Genomic DNA, 25,705 nt, shown 5'->3' with positions numbered 1-25,705 from the left:
CAGCCCAGACCCCAATGTAACCCAAAAACCAAGACCCGTACCCCAGGACAGCCAGTCCCAAACACAGCCCTACAGCTGAGACCCAGACCCCAACACATCTGGTCCCACACACAACTCAACACCCAAGACCCATACCCCAGTACGGCCAGTCCCCAAAAACAACCCCAAAAAACAAGGCCCATACAATACCAACAGTCCCAAACACATCCCAACAACCAAGACCCAGACCCCAATGCAGCCAGCCCCAAACACAGCCTAACGGCCCAGACCCAGACCCCAATGCAGCCAGACCCCAATGCAACCCAAAAACCAAGACCTGTACCCCAGTATAGCCAGCCCCAAACAGTCCAACGGCCCAGACCCTGATGCAGCCAGACCCCAAAACAACCCCAAAAACAAGGACCCATACAACACTGCCAGTCCCAAACACAGCCCAACAGCCAAGACCTGCACCCCAACACACCTGGTCCCAAACACATCCCAACAACCAAGACCCATAAACGAACACAGCCAGCCCCAAACAGCCCAACAGCCCAGACCCCAACACAGCCAGTCCCAAGCACAACCCGACACCCAAAACACATACCCCAACACAACCAACCCCAAACACAGCCCAACAAACTAGACCGGTACCCCAATACAGGCAACCCCAAACACAGCCCTACAGCCCAGACCCACACCCCATGCAGCTATGGGGTGGGTGCTGTTCCCCAACACAACCCTAGGCCCTCAGTAGGGCCGTGTGGGGGCTGTGGGTCCCCTGAGGACACGGCAGGGTGGGAGGGCTGGGGCCAGGCGGCCGCAGAGCAGCGGGCAGGAAGAAAGGAGGCTGGCGGCGTGCATGGGGAGCTGGAACCCACTGCGCCCTACACAGCGCTCTGTGGGGACAGCAGGGCCACGAGGCAGGGAGAACCCCATCACAGCCCAGGTCATGCTGTGCACAGCACCGCCTGGATCGTCCCGGGCAGCAATGGGGGCAGAACAAGAGGGCAGCCCCCAGGCACAGCGAGCTGCCCACCGGGCCCCTGTCCCCACGGTAAGGCCGGCCGCCAGCCCATCTGCTCCTGTCAGGGTGGGATTGGGGTCGGCCTTCCTCTTCACTGAGCTCCCTCTGAGCATCGCATGGGGTCGAGCTCTCCTTCGCTGGCTGTGCCCATTAACCCCCAAGCAGGACCCACACCACACGGGGCTGGGGGCACGAGGGATCGGCCTCGGGGGACCTCAGGGTGCATGGACGAGGGGCTGAGGCGGGTCCCGGTCCCGGTCCCGGTCCCGGTCCCGGTCCCGGTCCCGGTCCCGGTCCCGGTCCCGGTCCCGGTCCCGGTCCCGGTCCCGGTCCCGGTCCCGGTCCCGGTCCCGGTCCCGGTCCCTCCGTGCGTTCCCGCCCCCCTCCCACGTGTTGCCGCGCACCCGGCACCGCGGGAAAACGCGCGCCCGCCCCGCCCCGCCCCGCCCCACCAGGGCGCTTCCCGCCACTGACGCCACCCGGCCCCGCCCACCTCCCCCCCCCTCCAGCCTTTCGCCCGCTGCCAACATGGCGGCGAAGCCTCAGCACCCGCCCTCTCCCAAGATGGCCGCCCCCCTCGCTGGCCGTGCCTCCTCACCCCATCTCCCCCCTCTCTCTCCCTCCGCGCCGGCAGCGAAGGGGTGCTCTCCCAGCACGCCCCGCGCGGGGCCGGGAGGGAGGGAGGGAGGGTGGGGTGCTGTCCGCGCGGTGCCCGCTGGGAGTTGTAGTCCGCGGCCGGCGGCGATCACGTGGCGCGCCCGGCAGTGGCCGCGTTGGGAGCGGAGGCGCCAAGATGGCGGCGCGGCGGGGCGGAGCGGGGCCCGCCGCGACCGGGACCGGGACCGGGATCGGGGCCGGGGGCCCGGCGGGGGCCGTGTCCCGGGGGCCGTGTCCCGGCGGCGCCCCCCGGCCGGCCCCGTTCCGCGCCGGCAGCCCCCTGCAGGTAGGAGGCGGCCGGGGAGCGCCCGTGACACGTGGAGGGCCGGGGCGGCTCCCGCCGGGGCGGCGGCGGCTCCACGTGGAGCGGGGGGAACGGGGGGAAACGGGGCGAAACGGGGCGAAACGGGGGTGTCCTGCACCGGAGGGCGCTGGGGTGTGGGGTGTGGGGTGTCAGGGTTTAAAGGGAACGGGGTTTGGGGGGGCAGGGTGTGGGGTGCCGGGGTTTTGGGGTACCGGCGGTTTTTGGGGTCGGGTTGTGGGGTGCCGGGGTTTTAGGGTATGGGGTTTTGGGGTCAGGTTGTGGCACAGCAGGGGGTTGGGGCCGGGTTATGGGTTACCAGGATTTTAGGGGTTTTGGGACCAGCTTATGGGTTACCAGCACTTTCGGATATCAGGGTTTTGGGGTCCAGGTTATGGGTTACCAGCGTTTTAGGATATCAGGGTTTTGGGACTAGCTTATGGGGTTACCAGCATTTTAGGATATCAGGTTTTTAGGGACCAGCTTACGGGCTACCAGCACTTTAGGATGTCAGGACTCTGGGATCAGCTTATGGGCTACCAGGGTTTTAGGATATCAGGATTCTGGGACCATGTTGTGGGGTTAACAGCATTTTAGGATATCAGGATCTTGGGACCAGCTTATGGGGTTACCAGCACTTTAGGATATCAGAATTTTGGGACCCCCGTATTGAACACCAGCACTTTAGGATATCAGGATTTTAGGGACCACCTTATGGGCTGTCAGGATTTTAGGGTCCAGCTTACGGGCTACCAGCACTTCAGGACATCAGCTTTTTGGGAGAAGCCACCCTCCTGTCACCGCCCCGCACCCTTTTGGCCGCGTTCCCTGGGCGAGGCGTGCGGCAGGTTTTTTGGGGCCGAGCGGCGGGATTTGGGGGCCGAGCGGCGCGGCGCTGCGTGACGCTTCCCCCAGGCAGCCGAGGAATCCTCCGAGCATCCTCCCCGCTGCCGGGGCCGCCCCGCGCGGCTCTCCCCGCCCTGGCAGCTCGCCTGGGCTCCCAGGGCACGCGTGTCCTCGCTGACAGCCCCCGGGGCTTTGCGTGGCTCTGTGGGGTCCCCGCTCACCCCACAAGGAGCTGGGATGGAGGCGTGCACGTGGAGCCCTCGATTTGGGCGCTCGGGTAGCAGGGCAGCGGGTTAAACACCCCGGTGGCGTACCCGAATATCCTTTTGGGGTCGTGGGTGTCTTCTTGATGCCTCACGTCCACCCGGGGTGCCACGGTTTCCTGACCCTAAACACAAAGCGGGGACAGGGGAGGCGTTGGGGGCTGTTTGGGGCTGTTTTTAGGGATGGGAGCAGCCCGGGCGGCTTCGTGCCCCCGCCCCGACGCGGCGCTGGCGGCCGGGGCAGGAGGAGGTGCCCGGCCCCAGGAGGATCAAAGGCAGTCCCGGGGGGAACGCGGCCGCCGGTGACTCAGAGCTGCGGGGCCTCCTCGCCAGGTGCTGAGTCAAAGGAGTCGGGGAGGGCCGGGAGATGCCGGGACGGGGCCGTGCTGCCATGGGGATGGGGTTCTCCCGGCCTGGCTTCGCCCCCCGTTGTGTTTTGGGGGAGGCCGGCTGGCTGGCGGCTCCCCCCCGGCGCTCCCGGGGCTCCGTCCTTGGTGCCCTTATCACGCCCGTCCCTGTTATCTCTGCCCCAAACCCGTCTGCAGACGGGAATTCCAGTCCTGGCCCGTGCGCTGCACCTGGCCGAGGGCAGGATCCGGCCTCGCTGGGACGCCCAGGGCGGGGGGCCGGGGGGGAACGGGGCGCTGGGGGATGGATTTTGGCTCTGGCGCTGGCGGCCGCTGAGCCCTGCTGCTGAGCCCTGCACATTCGTGTGAGTTTTGTGATGTTTGGGGCTTAGCCGAAGCGCCGGAGCTGGAGGCAGGAGGGCTGTGGGGTGTGGGGCCAGGCTGCCTCTCCGCTGCCTTTCGGGCACGAGAGGAGTGTGGGACTGGGAGTCGCTTTGCCTGGGTCCCCTTCACCAGCCCCAAAACTCCCCGACAGCTCCGGGCATCAGTGGGAGGTGTGGTGGCCCCTGGGGTACCCCAAAGGGTTTTAGGATCGGGGGCTGGAGCCCAACCGGTGCTGGGCAGAGCCTGTAGGATGTCCCCACGATGCTCGCGGCGCTGAGCTGGCCGCCCTCGCCCCCACAGTGCTTCTCCTTCGACGAGGATGACCTGAGCTTGGCGTCGCTGGACGCAGAAGCCATCCTGGAGGCCGAGGAGATCCTGGGGACGATGCAGAACTACCTGGACTCCTCCGTCATCTCCATCATCGAGGACCTCTCCCTGAGCGAGGTGGGGCCCCGGGAGCGGGACGGGGTGGCTTGGGGTCAGCGCTGCAGCCCCTGTGGGGTGGGGGCTTCGGCGTGGCCGTGCCCCGACGCCCTCTGAGCTGTCTCGTGCCCCTTGGGCAGAGCAAGGCCTGCCTGGACGCGCAGAACGAGCTGTCCCTGCTGACGGCCATCACCGAGATCCTGGACAGCACGGACGACGAGACCCTGTCCCCTTTTGACACCATCATGGACGCGGAGCTGCTCACCTCGCCTCGGGAGCGGGACAATCCCTCGGTGAGCCCACCCCGAAACCCGTGGCAGGAGCCCTGCGGGGGGTTTTTGGGTGTCCAGGGGGCGAGGTGGGAAACGCCCGGGGAGCTCTGCCTCACCCCCTCTCACCTTCTCTCAGTTTCAGAAGTTTCTCAGCTTGTCCCGGCCGGCCCTGGAGTGCGAGAGCCCTGCCCCGGAGCACCCCAAGGGGCTGCGGCCCCCGAGCCGCGGCGGCAGCGTGCCTTTATCCGGGAAGGTGAGCGGGGGGGAGCTGGAGGTGGCCGTGCCCGTGGAGCAGAAGGAAACGGCTGTGCCACAGCCCCTCTGCTCTCCCTCACACCACGGGGGCTGATGCGAGCTCTGGTTCCTCTCCCCAGCCCGACGTGGAGCTGCCGTGGGAGCGCGAGGAGCCGGCGGGGCCGAAGAAGCAAAACTGCAGCACCCCCAGGGGGGAGAGGAAGCAGGGCCGGCTGCGGGCCCGCGGGCAGCCCCTGCCGCAGCGCAGCGACGGCGAGGAGGAGGAGGAGGAGGCTGCCTCCAGCCCGGAGCTGGACGGCAGCGTGGAGCCCGCGGGGTTGTGTGTGAGCGGGGCCGAGGCCGTGCCCGAGGAGCACGAGGACCCCTGCATCATCAACACGGGCGACGTGTCCCTGAGCGAGCTGGTGAAGTCCATGCACCCCTACTGCCTGCCCACCTTCACCGTCTGCCTGGACCCCGAGGCTGAGCCCGTGGCCAAGGAGCTGCTGAGCGGTCCCGTCCTGCTGGAAATCGTGCCCGGCGAGGGGGAGAGCGTGGAGATCCCCGTGGTGCTGCAGCCCCTCGCCCCCGGCTTCCCCGGCACGGAGCCCCAGCTGCTGGGCGCGGAGGACAGCGGGGAGCCCGTCCCCGAGCATCCAGAGGAGCTGCCGGGAGAGCCAGCGCAGGAAAAGGGCACGGAGGAGGAGAAGGAGCCGGGGCAGGAGCCCTCCAACCACATCCCGGAGAGCAAAGCCCCGGCGGAGGCCGTGGGGGCGGGCGGCAAGCGCCAGGGCTGCGAGAAGGGGCGCGGGCGCGAGCGAGCGAGGAAGAGTCGGAAAAAGAAAGCGGAGGAAGGGCTGAGCGAGGAGGCCCGGGCGGGCAGGGACTGCGTGGCACACCGCCTGCGCTCGGGGCGGCCGCGGCGGGCAGCACGACCCTCGCCGCAGGTCTCGGACTTCTTGGCACGGCAGCTGGAGCGCGCCAAGGAGGAGGGCGGGATGGAGCTGCGAGCACAGCGGGCTCCGCGGCCACGCGGCCGGCCACGGGGGGCCAAAAAGGAGCACCCGGAGCCACTGAAGGAGCCGGAGGGAGAAGCAGCGAGCGTGGAGCCAGAGAAGGGTGAAACCGTGGAGGTTTTGGGGAAGGTTTTGGAGGAGCCCCCAGCGGCGCCGCAGCCCAGCCCCGAGGAGCGGGATGAGAGCGAGGGGACGGCGCAGGCGGGCGGAGAGGTGGTGGAGGCTGCCTCCGAGCAGGGAACGGGGACGGAGCCCCCCCAGAGCCTGCCGGCGACGGAGCCCAGCGAGAGCCTGCCCAGAGAAGCCAAGCCCAAGGCGCTGAGCCTGCGGGAGTACCGCATGCGCATGCAGCACCGCCAGCCCAGCCCGGGCGGCAGGAAGGAGGGCGAGAAGCAGGCGGCCAGCAAGTGGCCCAGCGTCCCCGAGCCTCCCACGGAGCTGGCGGACATCCCCTGCCTGGTGTCCCCCATCTGCCCGGCCCCCGAGGCGCACGGGGCTCAGAAGAGCCTGGAGAAACCCGCCAGCCCCCTCGCTGCGCCTCCTCCTGCCAGCAAACCTCCCCCAGCCCCGGCTCCGGCCCCGGCGCCGGCCTCGGCCCCGCCGCCTCCGGCCACGCCGCTGCCTTTCGTCGCGCCCCCCGTGCCCCCAGCTGCCGGGGCGGCCCCCCCCGGGCTGCCCCCAGCCCCCGCGGGTGCTTACGCCCTGTACCCACCAGTGCCTTCCTGGCCCTGCTTCGGCCCGCAGCCCGTGGGCTGCCACGGGTTGCCCCCGCCGCCCACCGCCGGCGCCCCCGGTGCTTTCCACATGGTGCCTGGCCTCCCGCCCCCACCCATGGCCTGGCCCCCCCCTGCCCTGCCGCCCCCGCCACCGTTCGGCCCCTACGGCCCCCCGGTGGGCTGGGCCCCCCCATCCTACTGGCCAGGGATCCCCATTCCCCCTCCAGTGCCTCCCCTGGCATATGGGGACCCCGGAGCCGCGCTGCAGGGCGCTGCACCCCCTGCGTTCCCGGCTGCTGCCCCCCCCGGCACGGCCCTGCTGCACGGGCAGCCTCCCGTGGCCCCCACCCCCAGCTGCCCGGAGCCCCCGGCTTTCCCCGTGCAGCCCCCCCCGAGCACAGAGACGGGGGGTGCGGGCGGGCAGCCCAGGCAGGCTGCCAGCAGGGTGTCGGACCCCAGGAGGCAGGCACGGCTGGCGGGGGAGAGCCCCCTCCCCAAAGCCCCCCAGGCAGCTCCAGCGGCTGCCCAGCCCAGCAGGGTGCCCCCTGCGCCCCCCCAGCCTTCAGAGGAGCCCCCGGCCGTAGCCCCCCAGCCAGAAAAGCTCCCCCAGGTGGTCACCCCAAGCCCTACGGAGGTGTCGGCCGCTGCTGGCCCCGCTGCGGGGTCCCCTGGCACGCACCCCACAGAGGAGGCCAAGGGGGCTGCGGAGAAGCCCCCTGAGGAGCCGCCCGGCCACAAGTCCCCCCCGCAGGCTGCGGTGCCACCCCAAAAAGCGTGCCGGGAGGGCAGCCTGCCTGCCAAGCCGCCTGCTGCACGCCTCTCCAGGCACCAGCCGCTCGTCAGCCCGGCGCAGCCCAGCGACAGCAGCAAGGACATCGTGCGGGCCTTCATCAGCGAGATCGGTGAGTGCCGACCCAGCAGGGTCCAGCCGACGCTCCCCGGCGGGTTTTGGGGGGTGTAGAGGGGGGAAAGCTGCGCCCGTGGGCTCGCCCCGTGCGTTTGGGAGGCTGGTGGTGGCACACCTGACTCGTGCTCTCTCTCCTGGCGCAGGGATCGAAGCCACTGACCTGTCCAGCCTGCTGGAGCAGTTCGAGAAGTCTGAAGGTGCGGATGTGGCGCGCCGTCCCCTGCAGGGTCCCCTCTGTGTCCCCGGGCTGGTGGCACCACGCGGGGGTGCCTTGCCCTGGGGTGTGTCTGCCTCTGTCTCCGTCCTGCCTTGTGGCAGCGGCCGGGGGTCTCCGGGGTGGCCAAGGGGGTGGGAATACACTGGGGGGAAGAAGAAGGGAAAAGCTCCGCAGGGAGCTGGGCTGGGCTGGGAAACCTCCCCCTGCTGTGTCCCCACGTTCAGGGCCCGTCCCCTGCCCTCCTGCCTGCTCTCACCCCCTGCTCTCTTTCAGCCAAGAAGGAGGAGGCTCCTGCGCAGCCCCCCGAGGACAGGCGGCCGGCGGGGAGCACGGGGTGAGTCCGGGGATGTCTGCATGCGCAGGCTGCATCCGTGCAGCTCTCGGATCCAAGTTGCTGTGAGCCCCAGCGTTGGGGAGCACGGGTGGGCTTTGGTGGCTGCTGGTGACCAAGCTCCCTTCCCCTTCTCAGGGCCGAGACGCAGCCGGAGAGGAAGCCCCCGGATGGCCTGCAGGGCTCGGAGCTGGCCAACGTGGCAGGTAAAGGCCAGGAGCGAGGCTGGGGGGGCTGCCCATGCCCCACCAGGGGCTGTCCTGGGGCTGGGGCTGCCAGGAGGGGACCCCGGGGCTGGGGTGGGGGTGCCCAGCCGGGCAGGATGCAGTGAGCTCCCCTCTCTGCTTCACCCGGGCTCGTCCCTGAACGCTGTGTGATGCTCCCCCAGGGCTCACCCCCCCGGCGACGCCTCCCCACCAGCTCTGGAAGCCGCTGCCCGCCGTCTCGCTGCTGGCCAAGACCAAGTCGCCCGTCCCCGCGCCGCAGGAGGGGAGCCAGAGGACCGCCAAGCTCCTCGCCAAAGCCAAACCTCTGCCCCAGAGCAAGCTCCCGGGGAGGATCCCCGCACCCCCTCCCAGCCACGTGTGCTCGGGGGACCACGACTACTGCATCCCGGGCACGGCGCGGCCGGAGGGCAGCAGCAGCAGCAGCACGCAGCCCCCCGGCACCGAGAGCGGCTCCCGCTGGAACGTCAAGCACCACCGGGACATCACCATCAAACCCATCTCCTCCTTAACCAAACGGACGCTGGAGCAGCCCAAAGCGGCCCCCAACACCACCGGGGGGCCCAGCCAGGAGCCCCCGGGGGCGGCCAGCCCGGCCCCCCTGGATTATCGGACTAGCGTCCCCAGCGAGGCCGCCGCCGGCTGCAGCAGCCCCCCCACCTCGGTGCTCCTGTCTCCAGCCGCCTCCCCCTGCCGGGACCAGGAGCTGCGGCCCCCCAGCGCCCAGCCCGGCCGTGCTGCTGCCAAGAGGTCCCTGCGCTGCTACCGGAGACCCCGGGACTCGCCCAGCCCCTCGGCCGGCAGCTGGAGGGCCGGCCGCAGCCGTGCCAGCCGCTCCTTCAGCTCCAGCTCGGACGGAGCTAGCGAGTCCTCGTCTTCGTCCTCCTCCTCCTCCTCCCGCTCCCGGTCACGGTCGCTGTCCCCGCCGCACAAGCGGTGGCGAAGGTAAGTGGTGGGGCTCTTTGGGCGTTGCCTGGTGTTTTGGCAGAGGTGCCCAGATGCCTCTAGACCCGCTCGAGGAGCTTTATTTCCTTGTGGGTGCCAGGTGAGCAGCACGGACCCGGGGAGCTGCTGTGACACTGGCATCTGGCTGAGCCTCACCCCTGGGCAGGGCTTCTCACCCCTCCTGGAGCACCACAGAGTGCTTGCTTGGGTCCGAGCCCTCGGCTGTGCCGTGGCTTTTGGCAGCTTTCTGTGGGTTCTTAGTGCAGGTGGTGGCATTTGTGCCAAGGAGCTGGCACAGCCCTGGGCATAGGAACGAGGTGAGCCACGATGGCAGCAGGAGCAGAGGAGAAAGCCACCTTGCTTGGCCACTCTTTATCGAGGTGGTCTCCTTTATTTTGGGGTCCTCGTGCCTCTGGGCGATGTCCCCCTGCAGCCTGGCCCGGCTGTGCTGGGAGGAGCTGGTGAGGGCTCCCTTGCCACGCTGCCCTGGGTGCTCAGCTGGTTTTGGAGACGTCCCTGGGCGCTGGGCCTCAGGGCCTTGTCCACGCAGGGCTCCTCCATGTGTGGCCGGTAGGTGTGGGGGCTGGAGCAGATCAGGACAAGCACACGGTGCTGAACCCCACGAGGATGCAGCCTGGGCACTTGCTGTGCCAGGCTTGGTTATCCAGCAAACAGCTGGCCCTGTGCTCAGAAATGTCCCCGTGGGCAGTGCCATCCTGACCCACTGGCCCCCGGGAGCTGCTGCAGCCCACGACGTGGAGCTGGGTACAGCAGCCCTGGTCCCTGTGGGTCCTTGTGGGGCTGTGGCCATGCTGTGTGGCTCCCCAGTGCCTGTTTTTTTGCTCTTTGAAGGCTGTGCCTGGTGAGGCTGCTCCCTGCAGGCTGCAGGCATTGGGGCTGTGCCGAGCAATGTCTCTGCGGTGCCTTTGCATCCCCTGGCAAACTCGGGCAGGTGTTCCCATAGCCCGGCTCACCCTGGGTGCTCTGGGGAGGATGGGGGTCTTTTTCTTCCCCAGAACTGCCTGGTGCTGGGCACAGGGAGGGCTCGGTGCTGAGCTGTCTCTGTCCTCCCCCCAGGTACCGCTCAAGATGTTCGCACAGCTCCTCCTCCCGCTCCAGCTGCGGGTCGTGTGGCAGGTCCCGGGACAGGTCCTCGTCCTCCTCCTCCTCCTCCTCCTACTCGTCCAGGTCCCCGTCCCGCAGACAGTCCCGGTCCCGGTCCCCTTCTCCCCGCAGGAGGAGTAACAGGAGGAGACGGTAAGCACGGCCACCCTGCGGGGAGAGGAGCCCCAACCTCCCAGCCGGGCTCCTCGAGCATCTCCCCCGCGTCCTGGTCCTGGGATCGCTCTCTTCCAGCACCCTGGAGCTCACGGGTCGGGTTTCTGCCTTGCCAGGTACAGTTACGACGCACAGGACCACTACCAAAGGCAGAGGATCCTCCAGAAGGAACGTGCAATAGTGAGTGGGGCGGCGGGCACGCGGGCAGCGCCGCGGGGAGGCTCTGGCCATTTCGTGGTGGGGGGTGGGAGGCGATGCAGGGGCTCGGAGACGCCGAGCCCTCGAGCCTGGCTGGCCGGGGTCCCCCCCCCAGGTCCCAGCTCACGGCACGGTGCCCCCTGCCCGCAGGAGGAGCGTCGGGTGGTGTTCATCGGCAAGATCCCCAGCAGGATGACGCGCTCGGAGCTGCGGCACCGCTTCTCGGTGTTCGGGGACATCGAGGAGTGCACCCTGCATTTCCGCTCCGAGGGGTGAGAGCTGCGTTGAGCGCCCTGCCAACCGAGGAGGAGGGGGGGGGACACACGCAGCCCCGCAGTGGCTCAGCTCCTTCCTGCCCTTGCAGGGACAACTACGGCTTCGTCACCTACCGCTACGCCGAGGAAGCCTTCGCTGCCATCGAGAGCGGGCACAAGCTGCGGCGCCCGGACGAGCAGCCCTTCGACCTCTGCTTCGGCGGCCGCCGGCAGTTCTGCAGGAGGAACTACGCCGACCTGGGTGAGTTGTGCAGCTCTCCCCGAGCCTGGATCCTCTCCTTCCCAGCTCCGCATCCCTCCCCCTGCCAGCCCGGCTCTGGGTTTGGAGGCCGGCGGGCGAAGCGAGGTGGGGAGGAGCAGGAGGAGGCAAAAGCCCTGCCAGCATCCCCGGGGCTCAGGGCGGGTTTCTCCCCGTGTCTTGCAGACTCAAACCGGGAGGATTTCGACCCGGCCCCCGTCAAGAGCAAATTCGACTCCCTGGACTTCGACACGCTGCTGCGGCAGGCACAGCGCAGCCTCCGCAGGTAGCAGCAGGCACGGCGGAGCGCCCGCCCCCCGCTTTTGTACTCAAAAAAAAAACAAAAGACAAAAAAAGTATGGAGAGAGAGAGAGAGATGAGGTTTTTAAGAAAAAGAAAAAGGAAAAAAATTTGTTTTATAATCAATATTTAAGGAGGACGGGTCGTGTCCATTCGATCAGAGGGGCCCAGGCAAGCCCCTGGCTTGCCCCAGCCATATAATAAATGTGGATGCCCAAACAGCAGCGCTGCCTCGTCTCCTCCTTCTTAGGGCCACGCGTGTGCTCAGGGCTCCCAGGGCAGCGTGGCTGCCACGGGGGGGGCACCTTGGGGTCAGGGTGTTTGGGATAAGCGGGGCAGGACGGGGGTCACCGAGCCACTGGAGTGCCTGTCTCAGCCCCTCAATGGCTCGGCATGGGGTGAGCGCCTCTGCCAGGACACGGGCACGGTTTTTAGGGCTCTGTGGGAGCCGTGTCTCTGTCCCTGGGCAGGTTTTGGGGCCGCATGCACCTCCCGTGGTGGCCACGCAGGGGCAGTGCTGGATCCCCATCCACGGCCGCTCCCTGCCGCAGGATGGGGTCCGGGGGGCTCCAGCCCTCTGTGCTGGGGGGGCTGCGTGTGCAGGGACAGCGCTGTCCTCCCCTGTCCCCTGCTGCTGACAAGCCTGGGATGTGATGTGGGACAGGGCTGCTGGTGCTCCTGCTCGGATCACGCTCAGCCACCAAAGGCTGGGGCGAGCAGTGATTTTGGAGAGCCCTGCCCTTGGTTCTGTCGGCCCTGGGGGGCTTCTCTTTGGTGCCCCAGGAATGTGGGGTGTGTTCAGGCTGCCTGTGGGGTGAGGCCCTGGGGCCAGCTCCCCCCTGTCCCGTCCTGCCCAGCCCTGGACTTTGCACGAGGGAGGGTCCGAGGAGGTGGCTGCGTGCCCCGGGCTGGGCAGGGGGCTCTTTGTAGGGCAGCTTTCCAGAGCCATCGGCCCATCCTTTGCACCCCGCTGGGTCAGGGTCTCTGCGGGCACAGCTGGAAGCTCGTGGAGCCCCTCCTGTGCTGGGACCAGGATGGACTCAGGCCCCATTACCCCGGTGAAGCTGTGGGGCAGCCCCACAAGTGTGGTTTCACCCTGCGTGCCCACACTGCTGGGCTGCCCGCGGTCCCCTGCGCTCTGCCGCGGGTGCAGGGGGGGCAGGGGGTGTGAAAGCGTTTGTGTTGCCAAAAGAATTAACACCCGGCCGGCGTGCCCCATAAATCTCTCAGGCGCTGGAGGCCGGCTTTATCCCCCCGCGCTGCAGTTTAATGGTTTCCGTTGGCAGCAACCTGGCCCTGTGTGCTGGGGTTATTGATTTAAGGGCTGCCGGGGAGGCTGTGAGGGCTGCAGAAAGGTGTTTTCCTGCCGCCCAGCTGGCGGCAAAGGCTCTGTTGCAAAGAGGAGGCAGAGAACCGGGGTTTTGCTGGAGCTTTGGGTCTCATGGACCACGAGTATTTCTGCTGAGCTGTTGCATGGACACGGGGATTTTTAAGTTTTATTATTTTTCCCCTTTGTATCAGCTGGTTTGGGTTCCATGCGCAAAACGCAGAGGGCCTGCAGGAAAAAGCCCGGTGCAGCTCTCTCCTTGCACAGCCTCTGCTCGGGGCCGGAGGCTGCACAGCCCTTGGCCCTGCTGAGCATCCCCCCAGCATCAGCAGAGCCCCTTACCTACAAGAAAGGTTATTCTAGGGCCTTGGGGCCAAGCACCTGCATCGCCATGGGGTGGACGAGCTTTCCAGCCCCTGATTTGGGATGCTCAGCACACAGACCCCAAAAGCTGGCTGTGCAATGCTCCCAACCCTCAAGATTTGGGCTGACTGCTCGCCCCAGAGCTCAGCCCAAAGCAGGGGCTGGTGCTGCCCGGTGGCTGTGACCCCACAGCCTCAGATCCCTGCAGCAGGAGCCTCACAGAGCATTGCCCTGGCCCCAGGAGGGCACCCAGAGGGATGGCTGCTGCTGGGATGCTGGAAGCACAGGCTCAGAAGAGCCCCTGAGAGCCAGGAGGGATGCTCGGCCCCTTCCCACACACTGGGTACCCTCCACTCTAAGCCTCCAACACCTCTGCTCTCCTTCCTACACCTCTCACCCCAAATCCCCACCTGGTCCCAGAGGCCAGCCGGGCTTTGGGAATGCTTTAGAGCTGTGCTTGTGCAGCTGAGAGCTTGGTAAATTCCCCTGTTCCCTCCTACAGCAGCTTTTGCAGGCATGGCTCATCCTCGTGATCCTGAAGCTGCGAGGAATGTTTGGTAGGTGCCTCTAAATAAAATACCTGCTCTGGTCACCCCCCAAACCAGGAGCTGCAAATGCTTCTGGCTTCTTAATGCAAAAGCTGCACCAGGGCCGAGGAAGCAAGCAGGAGGGAGGAAGGGACCATCAGGTCTGCAGCCTGGTGATGGCAGGGAGCTTGTGCAAGAAAATGGCATGGGATCTAGAAAATAGACCTGAACTGGGGGAAATATTCAAACAAACAACCAAAACCCACACACAAAAATGTAACCACCGTTGTTGATTGATTTATTTTTATCAGTCCAGGAAAATTCCCTCCTGACCCTAATCTGGCACCAGCACTAAGCCTGGGGTGTGAGCAGACCTCAGGAAGGGTAAGGCGGGGAGCACCCACACACGAGGCCCGGAGCTGGTCCCTAGTGCTCAGGAGGAGGAAAGCCTCAGTACTTTCAGAAGCAAATTAAGAGGGAAATGATTTCTCCTTCCCAGCGAGCAGCAGCAAGCTGGAAGCCTGGGCTGGGAGCAGCACCTCCTCCAAACCACCTTAGTGCTGGTGGCTCTGTGGCCAGCCAGGAGCTGTGTCCCAGTGTCCCCAGTGCCCATCTCCAGGGCTCTTCTGCTCACAAGTTCATGGAGGGAGCGTTTCAAGTCAGGCTGTCTCTGCCCTGATACCCTTTTGGGAAGGCTGCTCCAGAATTTCCCTCCTGGCAGGGCTAGAAAACCCTCCAGTTCCCCATCTAAAATTATTCACGGTTTTGTGCCGTCGTGGCACGACTTCCAGCTTTTCATAACATTTTCTTATCTGTTATCTCCTTTCAGTGCTGCTTCGGAAATGTTTTTGTCTGCTCTCAGACTCTGGCTGGGACAACCAAGCCTCCAGTAGGTCTGCCTCAGCCGGTGCTTGTTTGTCTCCGTACCCAAACAGGCTCTTTCTGCGCAGTGGAAATTTATCCTTTCCGGCTGCAGAGCTGTGGGGATGTGCTGGAAGAAGTCTCACAATGCCTTGCGCAATGGCAATAATGTTTTCTGTCTCTGCTAAAAATAACTTGTCTGATGCATCCTCGCATCGTGCCATTCCTCTTTCACAGAAGCATCAAGCTGCCGCTTCGCGTTCATCCTTCAGTGCAGCCAGGCCTTTTTATTCCTTCAGTGCTTCCATTTCACCAGTTTATAGCAAACGTCCTTATTTCTTGTTCCCAGGTTCCCAGGCCTGCCCTTTCTGCTGTTTTATTTCATCCTGTGGCTGGGCTCATGCGATGCTACGGATTCAGGAGGAATCCCAGCTAGCTGACTCGTGGTTTCGCGCCCCAGTTACACCCCAGCTACCTCACACCCCACCCAATCTTCTACTTCCAGCTCGGACATCATTTCTGCTGCCCTATTCCCGTTTCTCTAGGTATCTGGTCGCTCCCTGCCTTCCCACTATCACCATTTTGGCAGCAGAACAAAGCCCACGGCTGCAGGGCTGGCAGAGCACCCTCGCCACCCCCTGAAGCCACATCTGAAATCGTCGTGTTTTACTTCGCAGCCAATCGATACGGAAATTTGCCTCCTCTCTTGTCGGAGGATACCTGAGCCCTGCTTTTCCGCTGCTGCTTATTGCCTGGCATTCAGGGGGAAATTAAAGGCTGCTGTAATTGCACAATTTCTGCTCTTTATTCTCCTCGTAGCCTTAGAGACAGCGCAGCGGACGCTCAAGGCCGCGTCTGGTGTGCAGCCAGCCCCGAGAATACCCGCGCGGGGCCCTTTTCACCGCCCTTTCTCAGGCCACATCTTATCCATGTCACCCCTTTCATGCCCTCGCGGCGCCCTGCTCTGCTAGCAATTGAGCCCTAGGAGATCACGCTGCCAGGACAAACGGGCTGAAGGCTTCCTGATGTAACTCCAGGCAGACCCGCACGGCGCTGTGCGAGGTCGACTGGGAGGCGAAGGGCACGGGGGAGCCACGAGGCTGTGAGGTGGCGTGTCGTATCAAGCCCTGCTCCCAGGTGAGCTGGCGAGCATCGGGAGCTGCGTCTTCACACGGCTTATTTTTAGAGGCAGGAAGGATGTGGAGAAGGAGCGGCAAATGCTTCTGTTACCTAGAGACAGTTGGGGATTGTCCCTAAATAAAGAGGCCGTCCTGCAAGCCCCCAGGGGCCAAAGGTTTTCCAAATGACGTGTTTACTAGGACAGCACTGCAGAGGCTTAAAATAACGGTAATAATAAAACCCAAAGCAACTACGAAACCGAATTTAGCAGCTCCAGCCATGCAGCTCAAGAGCAGGGACGGTTGGCAGCACGAGTTAAATGGCCTGACACGGCCAACAAGCACAACGTCTCCAGCTCATCGGAGGTCTCACGAAGTGCACCCAGGACACGTGTGGTGCTGTGCCTTGGAGGTGGATGGACACGGCAAAGTCCATGTGCAGTGCACCAGGACACAGAGCCCAGCACGGGGGTTGTGGAGCATGCGCTTCCAAGACCTAGGGCTGCATTTAAGATCATAACCTCTGAGGAAATCCCAGCACAAAGGGTGAGGAGCTTGCTTGGGCTTTTACAGGCTTTGAAGCCTGGCAGCCAGGCGGGCTTTGTTCCATTTTGTCTCATTTTCCCCACTTTGTTCCATTTTCACCCATGGACAAGCCCACGATTGCTACCTTGTGTCTGGCGGGAGCAAAGGGACCTGCAGGATGTGGCTGCTCACGGATTGTGGCTGCCACCGGGGGAAAATGAATAAGTCAGTGTCCTCCGGATGCGGCCGGAGGCAGGCTCCGGAGACGGCGATGCTATCCATGGCCTGGATAAAGGGAACGGGTCAGGGCAGGACAGGGCCTCTGAGTGCCGATAGCAACCGGGGGAGGAGGTGAGAGCAGCCAGCACCGCTTGCTGCCGTGGGCAGCTGTTCGCTTAATCCCCATCTCTGTCCACATCTCCAAACATCTCCAGGCGAGAGCGAGGCTGGGGAAGCAGCAGCGCCTCCCAGAACTGCAGCTCGGGCTCAGTTTTGTCTTCGCTCCCTCTCCCGCGTGGTGCTTTGACTAGTGGCTAAGTCCTCAGTGCTCCCCATTTGACTATTCACCTCCGTCATCTGTTCACGAGGCGGCCGTGGGTTTATCGGGCCCGAAATCTGGCCTGAAGCCGTCAGTCACCACCTTGTCTGAGCGGCGTTTCCTTCAGCCTGCTGGGAGGCACGTAACGGGCTGAGGCGGCTACGAGGCTGGTCCCAAACCTCGGGAGGAATCGTTCATCCACCCGTTCCTGTTAAACCACAGCTGCCCGCGGGGCACTGTAATATTGCAAAAAATTTCTGAGTGTGCACGGCGACGTTTGGGAATTGGAGGCTCTGGTAAAGTCGCTTTTCTTGGCTCTTCTTCCCTCCGAGCCTGCTGTAGGGCCCTCAGCTCCCTGTAGGCTTCCTCCTACTGTCTAAAACGTGTTTTTATTAGTAATCTTTGTGTTTTTAGCAAGCGGCTGTTCAAAAGCAATTTTGGCTGGCCTAAATGTGTGGCGGTTCGTTGTTTTTTTTTTTTTAACTTGTCAGAATTTGGGATTTTCTGTGCTTTATCGGTGGCCATGACAGACTTCTTGAAGGATGTCTTTTTACTTCTCGATGTCGTCCTTGCTGAGCTGTTTGACTGTGCCATATTTGGAGATTTTTGTTGGTTAGCATATTTTGACTGACGGCATATTTAAAGCTTTAAACACAGGGACTCTGTGTCACTCGTGAGCACTTTGTCCCTTCCTCATCTGCTTTCAAATTCTTAATTACTTTCCTGAAGTTTGCCCTCGTTCCCTTTTGAAGAAGGGTGTACTCCTCTCTCTTTTTGAAGTTACATCGCACTGCAATGTACTTTTTTTTCTTGCTTTTTCCTCCCTGCAGTAATGAATTTGAGCACATTGCGTTCCCTACGCCAGTTACCGTTCGCTCTTCCATTTCAGCCTCTCCCCCCCGTGCACTCCTCATGACTAACTCAGGACTTCATCCTCCACTTGGCTCCTCTGAGTGGTCGTTCTAAGAACTGTTGATGGCTAAAAATACAGTCTTTGCATCATTCTTTGACATGGGGGTAATATCTCCCGTTATTATTATGTTTTCTCCCCCGACAACCTCTCCAACTCCTCCAACTGTATTTCATTTCACCGTCCTAATCAGGTGGTCAATAGCGTGTACTTGGTATTACTTAGACACATATCAATGCTTGGAGGCTCTCTGCTAGCTTAAACAAAATCCCAGATTACTTTTATCTTTTTTTTCTTTATTTTTTTTTTTTCTGGAACCCGGGCAAATGGTGTCCTGGTAGCCTGAACCATTTTCTGTGGTTTTGTGCCTTGAGCTGCTGTTTTTGCAATCTCCTGAAACATGTCAAGATCTTACATTGACTTATTTTTTTTTTTTTGATGTTGTTGGTTTTTAAAAATAGAATTCACATGTTCGATGTCTAGCTCTGGGCTTTCCTGTATGAAACTGTCTTCCTCCAACCAGCCCCTATTTCGGTTTGCTGAATCTCCTTTTGTTACTGAAAATAAAACTCCCATTACCTTGGGGAAGGGCAAAGAGACTTGCCAGCTGTATGCCCTCTCCTCACCTTTGGCAACAGCAAGAAGCATTTTATGATCCTTACTGGTTAAGATCAGCTTACTGTGTATGAAGACATTCACTCTATATACCTGTACACATTCTTGCCAGGTTGATAGGTATGGAAATCATGCCCTCAATTCCTCGGTCTCTATTTACTTAATTTGCCACTTTTCACTTCTTGACGACCAAGGCCTGCTGAAGCAGCAGGCTGCACACCGCATCAGATAATTCAGCGATTTCATATCCGATTTGCTTCAGCGTTGAGCAAGTGCCGTCGCAATTAGTGTTTGTCACAGAGCCTCCTGCACCTTCCCCACACCTCCGCAGTGACCACAGACACAAGGAACACATTTCACATCGAGGGTAGCTTTGAACGTGGCAGTGATGGGACACGAGACAGGGCACCAATGTCTGAAGATGCTCTGGAGTGCCGCCTTTGTTGTCGCAATATATCTGTGGCCTCTTCCATGAGCAACTTGAAGTTCCCAGACACTTTACATCCTTCCTTTCGGTGCGTCTCTGTCAGTTTGCTGGTGCAGAAAGCTGGTGAGGTGCAACCCTCTGTTCCCCTTGTGTCTCTCCTAGGATGCTCCAAGCCTTCCTCTGAGCTACCCGTGTGCTTGGTTGAGGAAATGTTTTGTTGTCTCCTGTCTCTCTGGCATTTACAGGCTCATCCATCACACGTATGAGCAGCTGTGTGCTGTCTCATGTGGGAAGAAATACCCATGCAGAGGAGGTGTGCTTAGTGTGTGCGCATAGAGGCGTTGGAGCAAGGAGCACAGAGCTGACCGGGGTCTGTTCATTGTGGGTACCGGATCCGGCCCCATCCGCAGCCTGAGGGGAAGGTATCTTGTGATCCCGTGCTTTGTTTCCTTAAGGGTACTTGCAAAAGCCTGCAGAGTCATCTAGCATGGAAACATATTCAGTATTGTATTCACCACAAACGCTCATCTTGAGACTTTTGTGTGGATTTGTTTGGGTTTTGAGAGCATCTGTGTGTAAATGAAGGGTTTTTACCTATTATCTTCCTACAATACCCTCATTCTTATTTATTTTTAAACAAAACCAAACAAAATATTCTGAGACTTTTGGAGGTATAGCATTACCTACATTTTCTCTCTGCTTAAAGAAAAAAGCTATCTCAAGTAGTGTTTGCTGCAGACAGCAGGGCACTTCCAGCTCTGTTCAGATTCCAGGTGAATGTTCCCTTATCCCCTACAAACAGCTACCAGCTGACCTAGTGTTCACCTTGCTGCATGCGCCCTTCCTTTTGTTACAAAGGCGATCTTTTCTAGTCCCCCTTCCAGATTTCCTGTCCCTTTAATGGCAATAAACTGCCCGCTGTAAACCCCACCTTACTCCTGTCCACCTTCCAAATCTATTTTCTATTTATGCTAATATGACAATTACTGACAACATACTGTCCTGTGTACTAAATTCCATCCTAAACTCAATGAAGATCTCTCTAATAATCTGCCTTTCTCTAGTGAAGCTGCTATTACGTGTGACAATAATGCTCTCAGCAATAGGGATCTCAGTGTGGCCAACTTTATCCATCCCGTGTGCACTCCACGGTGTTCTGCAGCCTGCGGCTCAGCAGGGCAAAGCCCAATATTTTCCTTCCCTTCCTTTCTGTGCTGTCCTCAGCTTTACCACCTCTGGACTGCCAGCCTCATCTCGTGCACCATGCTGGATGTTTGGCTGGATCCATGGTGTCTGGCCATGGCCCATAAGCTTTGCAGGGATGGACTGACTTTCAGGAGTGACTCTTGCTGCACAGCAAATGCTGAATGCCTTGTCAAAGGTTAATTTTCCTTCCCATAGACTCGGTTAGACTTTCCAAACTGCAGCGTTCCCTCTTTGGCCCATGATCAATCACAGTCTCCTCTATGATTTCACATTAATTCCAGGTAAAAATAACAGCATCAAAACCAGATGCACACAAAAAACACCACACACACACCCCAATACCAAAAACCTTTTTACACTTTATTTTAGTGTAGGATCAAACGCACTCATCTGTGTGAGAGCCTCCCTGGAACGGGGCTGGGACAAGAATTGAGTCTTGGCTTACGTTGTTTTACCCCTGTGATCCCCAGTTTGCTGCAGGGAACTATCCTGTCCTGGCGAGAAAACTGAGCAGACTGTGTCTCTCTCTCGTTACTCTAAATCATTTAACAAAGGCAGTACATTGGAGTTAAGCCAAGTCCCTCGGAACGAGGTATGTTTCTCCTTAACCTTCGGTGGGCTCTCATTTGTTGCTCCACTTGACAAGGCGTTGCCTGCGTTCGGTTCTGCTTGGCTGGGGGCTCCCCAGAGAACCGGGCTGCTTGCTTCTTCACTCAAAACCTTGTTTTCATGGTGTGGTAAATACGCTTTGCTGCTGACTGGTAGAGAGCTACAAAGCTGAATTTGTGCCTTTTTTCTCACTGGTCCTCGTACTTGGGATTGGGTGCTACCTTCCTGAAGCTGAGGTTCCCACGTTTCCACCAGGCAGATTTCTTCCTTGCCTCTTGCTGCTTCCCAGAGCAGCTCTCGGCAGCAGGAGCTCTGATCCAGCTTCTCCTCGAGTTCACGAGGTGCTGCCCTAGCGAGGACACACGATTCCCTGAAACCAGGGAAGCTGCATTGCATCCAAGTGCTCTTTTTTGCCCCGCACTGTCACCTGCTCTAAAGGCTTGGCTCCTGCTGCAGGACCCCACTGCTATCCTCAGGTGTGCATGCACTTGGCCGTGTGCTGCCTGTGCAGGTCTCGAGAGAAGTGTTTCGCTGGGAAATCCATTGATGTAAGAAGATAGATCGAGACTGCCTGTGCACATCTCACGTCGTTGCAGCTGGCCCGTTTCATTCAGAGGTGTGCTGTGCTGATGCACAAGGTGCTACTTTCAGTACGGGGTTGCTGCAAGCCACGCAGCAGCCAGACTCTTGCAGAACAGCAACTTGTAGCCCAAACCCTTCGTCCATTTCTGTGTATTCATGCTGCAGGACCAGAGGGGCAGGCAGGTCAGGAAGGTGTGTGTTAAATCCTGTTCCCACTGAATCCCGTAATCACCTTGGAGTTTCATGGGGCCATTTTTTATTTCTCCTTCCTCCCAGCACCTCTGGGGCTGTAAGAATACCAGGTGTGGTGGAGGGCCTGGTGAGAAGACAGGTTTCTGCTCTAATGCCTTTCTGCGTCTTTTCTGTTCCTATGGCAAAACGGATGTTGGAGAGACTTGCTGTAGCATCTGCCTTGGAAGTTTTACCTCGGAGATGCCAGGCCCTGCTCGGTGTTAAGTGAAATTGTCTGCAGCTCATTAACATCAAAGCATTTTCTCCACTGGTCTGGGCAGCTCAGTAGTAACCAGCAGATGAACCAGAGAACAGCTACGCTCTCCGCTAAGCTTTGCCTGCAAACAATTAACATCAAAGGGGAGCCACCATGAAACAGGGGGAAAACAACGCTCCTACTGCAGCGCGTCCCGCGTCTGGTGGGGAGCGGGGGGAGGCTGGAGCCCCGGCCCAGCTTGGGATTTTGTGCTGAGCCATCTGCGGGAGCAAGCAGAGGAAGGGCTGCTGGGACGGTGCACCAAAACCACCGTGCATCCACTTTGGCTGGAACAACGCTGTCTGGAGGCGTCTGGCAGCACGGTACGGGCTCTGGCGTATCAGACACCGTCCAGCTAACTTTGGGATCAGGTGGGATCTGCCTGGTATGTTTGTGGCTGTTTTGCCACCTTGCCATCGCTTTGGCTGGCTGTCCCAAGGCCAGTCCCGCTGTTCTTCACGCCCTTCTCTATCCTTCTGAGAGCAAAACTTTTGGCTAGCGATTCCAGATGTCGCTGCCTCTTTTTGAAGTGGACTTTTACCCTCTGTTTGCTTTTCCCCACAGGAGTCCTGTGGAATGAAACCGTTTTTTTAGGTTACAGGACCATTCCCTTCCTCTAGCTCTGTAGTTCATGCTTTCCTCATCCTCTTCCTCTTTGGCAGTGGGTTAGAAAACCAAACCGTCGGTATTTTTCACACTAGCAGCCTGTGATTAGCGCTGCGGAACAGCAGGGTTTTGAAAACAAATTCAACCTCTGACTCGCTTACCGAATGTTTGACCACAGCTCTAACGTGCCCCAGTAGCAGCTCAAATGCTTTTTGGTAAGTGCTGCCCCAGCGCAGAACAGAAACCTGGGGCTATCTCTAAGAGTTTGCTGTCTAACCATTGCAATCCTTTCTTCCTAGACCCAAAAAAAAAAAATAAAAATAAAAGAGAGAGACTGAGAACAAAACTGCGGCTCTCTATTAATAAAAGCTGGGGGTCAAGATTAGAGATACTATAACCGCAGAGAGATGTGATCAGCCAGCACACGCTTCCTTCCTGCTAGCTCCGCCGTGGGAGTGCTCACCTCCAGCCACAGGCAGGGCAGCGAGCGAGCTGCAAGGCACAGCTGAAACGCTTAAAGCCACCGAGGCTCATGAGTCAAGGTCAGAGGCTGTGACTTTCAGGCGAGGTGCCCTCTCCAGAGGGCAGGCACGCTTTGTGAAACGTGTGTGTGATTTTGTTGGTGCTTGCTCAAGAAAAGTATGCTCAAAGCCCGTCAGATGCAAGAGCCCAACCGTCACAGAAGGAGGAACTATGGAAATTTGGCTTGTCCATGCTAGGAAAGGGACGTGGAGGCTGTGTGTGGAGGGCAGGGGAGAAAAGCCGGTCAGTAAAGAGCTCCTGCACTGTGCAGGTGGGATGGGGAACTGGCTGCTGGGGAGGGAAATGTGGGGCAGCCTTGGGAAAGGAGATGGTGGGAGTAAGAACCCAGACTCGCTCACAAGAAACCCATCTCTCAAGTGGAGATGGATAAATCTAAGACCAGCATCGTATGACCCAGCTGCCTGTCACAGCAGGGATGCGATCTGACGGCAGAAGAAATGAGATAGGAACAGCCTGATGGCCAACAACCATGCTGCCAGAGAGCTCTCGCCACCACGTTTGTTTTGCAGGCATCAGAGCAAGAGAGAGCTGGTGAGGGAGACTTTGCAGGAAGGCTCTTGTGAAGAACGCAGCGGGCAGGCACTGAGCCTGGTGTATCTGGGCTGATAAGATGCGAGGCCAGCAGCTGTTGGCCTCTTTCACAGCTTCTCCAGGGCTACGGCTCCTTTCTGCTCGTTGGGAGGTCTCACCCTGAAACTCCTGTTGGATTTCCGCCAGGAACCACTGGCCAAGCACACTGGGATTGTGTCAGATAACCGCAGCCCTGTGCTGGCATTTTACAACACCCTCCTGCAGTCACAGCCCACACCACAACAGCCCCTGCCTGAAGCTCAGAGCCCCTGAATCGTGGCACAAACACTTCTCCGTCTCCACAGGAAACATCTCATCGGGGACATCACCCCGCTACCACATTTCCACACAGCCAGCTCTGACCCCTCCGCCTTTCCGAGTCCCTAATTGCACGCAGCTTGGCAAGGTCACGGGAGGGAGGGTAATGATGCCGGCGGTTGGGGTGGGGGAATGCAGGTCGTGACTCCCGGGTTTCATCTCTGGCCTTGCTGCTTACCCAACTGTATTTCTACTTGACAGCAGAGGAAGGAGAGCGTCTGCTGGGAAGTTGTGGTTACAAATCCCTCCCGCCTGCTTTACCCGTGTAACACAGGGGAGGTGTTTCCTCCCGCGTGAAAGGGGGGCAGGGTCTGGGCTGGGATATTTCGCCTTTCCGAGCTCATGCCCTGAGCGTGCAGGGAGCTGGTGCTGGTGTTTTCCTGCCATCAGGAGCCTGCAGTGCTACATGGCACCAAGCAGCTCTTTCTCTTCCCCTGGGCTCTACACTGCAGCCATGTGCCAGCAGAAATCGTGTTATTCCATCATCAGCCCTACAGGGCCTGCAGCCAGGCTGGGGGAGGTTTCTGGCTCGGGGTGTGAGGTGGAAGGGTGGATGGACACCGCTAAAATACAGGCGGTGGTTCTGGTGGACAGGCCTCTGCCCGTCGCGGGCAAGTGACATCTGCTGCTAGCCATGGCCACCAGCGGGCCTGGTGTCTGTTACTGCACCTCACAGCAGATGAGGAGATTTCGGCTCTTGCCAGAAAAGTGTGTGGCTGCTGGGGGTGGGATGTCCCCTCAGGGTGAGATGTCCGCTCAGAGGTGTTATGTCCCCTCAGGGAACAGTGACCCCTCAGAGGAGAGATGTCCCCTCAGGGCTGGGATGTCCCCTCAGGGAGCAGTAACTTCTCAGGGGTGGGATGTCCTCTCAAGGGTGAGATGTCTCACCCCTCAGGGGTGTTATATCGCCCCAAAGAACAGAGACCCCTCAGGGCACAGAGACCCCTCAGGGGTGGGATGTCCTCTCAGGGGCAAGATGTCCCCTCAGGGAACAGTGAACCCTCAGGGGTGAAATGCCCCCACAGGGCACAGAGACCCCTCAGGGTGAGATGTTTCCACAGGGGGTGAGGTTTCTCCTCAGGGAGCAGACCTCTTGTGGGTGAGCTGTCCCCTCAAGGACCAGTGTCCCCTTAGGGCTGAGATGTCCCCTGAGGTTTGTGAGATGTCCCCTCAGAGAACACAGACCTCCAAGGGTGAGCTGTCCCCTCAGGATGTCCCATGGTGTGAGATGCTCCCTGAGGAAACACAGACCCCTCAGAAGTGGGATGTCCCCTAAGTGTGAGATGTCCCCTCAGGGGTGGGGTGCCCCCTCAGGATGAGCTGTCCCTTGAGGTGTGAGATGTCCCCTGGGGGCACACAGACCCCTTAGGGGTGGGATGTCCCCTAAGTGTGAGATGTCCCCACAGGGCACAGAGATCCCTCAGGGTGTGATGTCCCCTCAGGGGTGGGGTGCCCCCTCAGGGTGCGATGTCCCCTGAGGTGTGAGTTGTCCCCTGGGGGCACACAGACCCCTTAGTGGTGGGATGTCCCCTAAGTGTGAGATGTACCCTGAGGAAACACGGACCCCTCAGGGTGCGATGTCCCCTTAGGGTGGGGTGCCCCCTCAGGGTGAGCTGTCCCCTGAGGTGTGAGATGTCCCCTGGGGGGTGAGATGTCCCCTGAGGGAACAGAGACCCCTCAGGGGTGGGGTGCCCCCTCAGGGTGAGCTGTCCCTTGAGGTGTGAGATGTCCCCTGGGGGCACACAGACCCCTTAGGGGTGGGATGTCCCCTAAATGTGAGACGTCCCCTGAGGGAACAGTGACCCCTGAGGTGTGTGAGATGTCCCCTGAGGGCACAGAGACCCCCTCAGGTTGCAACGTCCCTTCAGCAGCGGGGTGTCCCCCCCCCCCCTCCCGCCATGCGAGCGGGCAGCACTGCGCAGGCGCGCGGCGGCGGCGGCGGGGCGGCGGCGGGGCGGGACGCGGGGCGGGGCGGGGCGGGCGGCGCCTGCGTGGCGCGGCCCGGCGGGGCGGAGCGGGGCGGAGCGGGGCGGGGCGGGGCGGGGCCGCGGTGGGCGTGGCTCGGCGCGGGCGCGCGGCCCTTCCTTCCCGTCCCGGCCCCCCCCCCCCCTCTCCTCTCCTCACACGGCCGTGCCCGCCGCCGCCGCCGCCGCCGCCCCCACCCCCAACCCCCGCCCCCGGCCCCGCCGCCCAGA

General features: G+C 61.0%; 1 protein-coding gene across 1 annotated transcript; it reads left to right on the top strand.

Moving 5' to 3' along the window:
• Positions 1–1,799: 1,799 nt before the first annotated feature.
• On the top strand, positions 1,800–11,413 carry PPRC1 (PPARG related coactivator 1). Its single transcript, XM_032191215.1, has 14 exons — positions 1,800–1,949; positions 4,105–4,248; positions 4,368–4,520; positions 4,636–4,752; positions 4,874–7,367; positions 7,516–7,569; positions 7,863–7,923; positions 8,059–8,126; positions 8,309–9,089; positions 10,167–10,346; positions 10,484–10,547; positions 10,716–10,837; positions 10,930–11,081; positions 11,265–11,413. The coding sequence occupies exons 1-14, from the start codon at positions 1,800–1,802 to the stop codon at positions 11,366–11,368; spliced, it is 4,644 nt and encodes a 1,547-aa protein (XP_032047106.1). The 3' UTR covers positions 11,369–11,413.
• The last annotated feature ends 14,292 nt before the right edge of the window (positions 11,414–25,705 follow it).

Source organism: Aythya fuligula, chromosome 7 (assembly GCF_009819795.1).
Source record: "Aythya fuligula isolate bAytFul2 chromosome 7, bAytFul2.pri, whole genome shotgun sequence".
Taxonomy (NCBI): domain Eukaryota; kingdom Metazoa; phylum Chordata; class Aves; order Anseriformes; family Anatidae; genus Aythya; species Aythya fuligula.
This window is presented reverse-complemented; position numbering and strand designations above follow the sequence as displayed.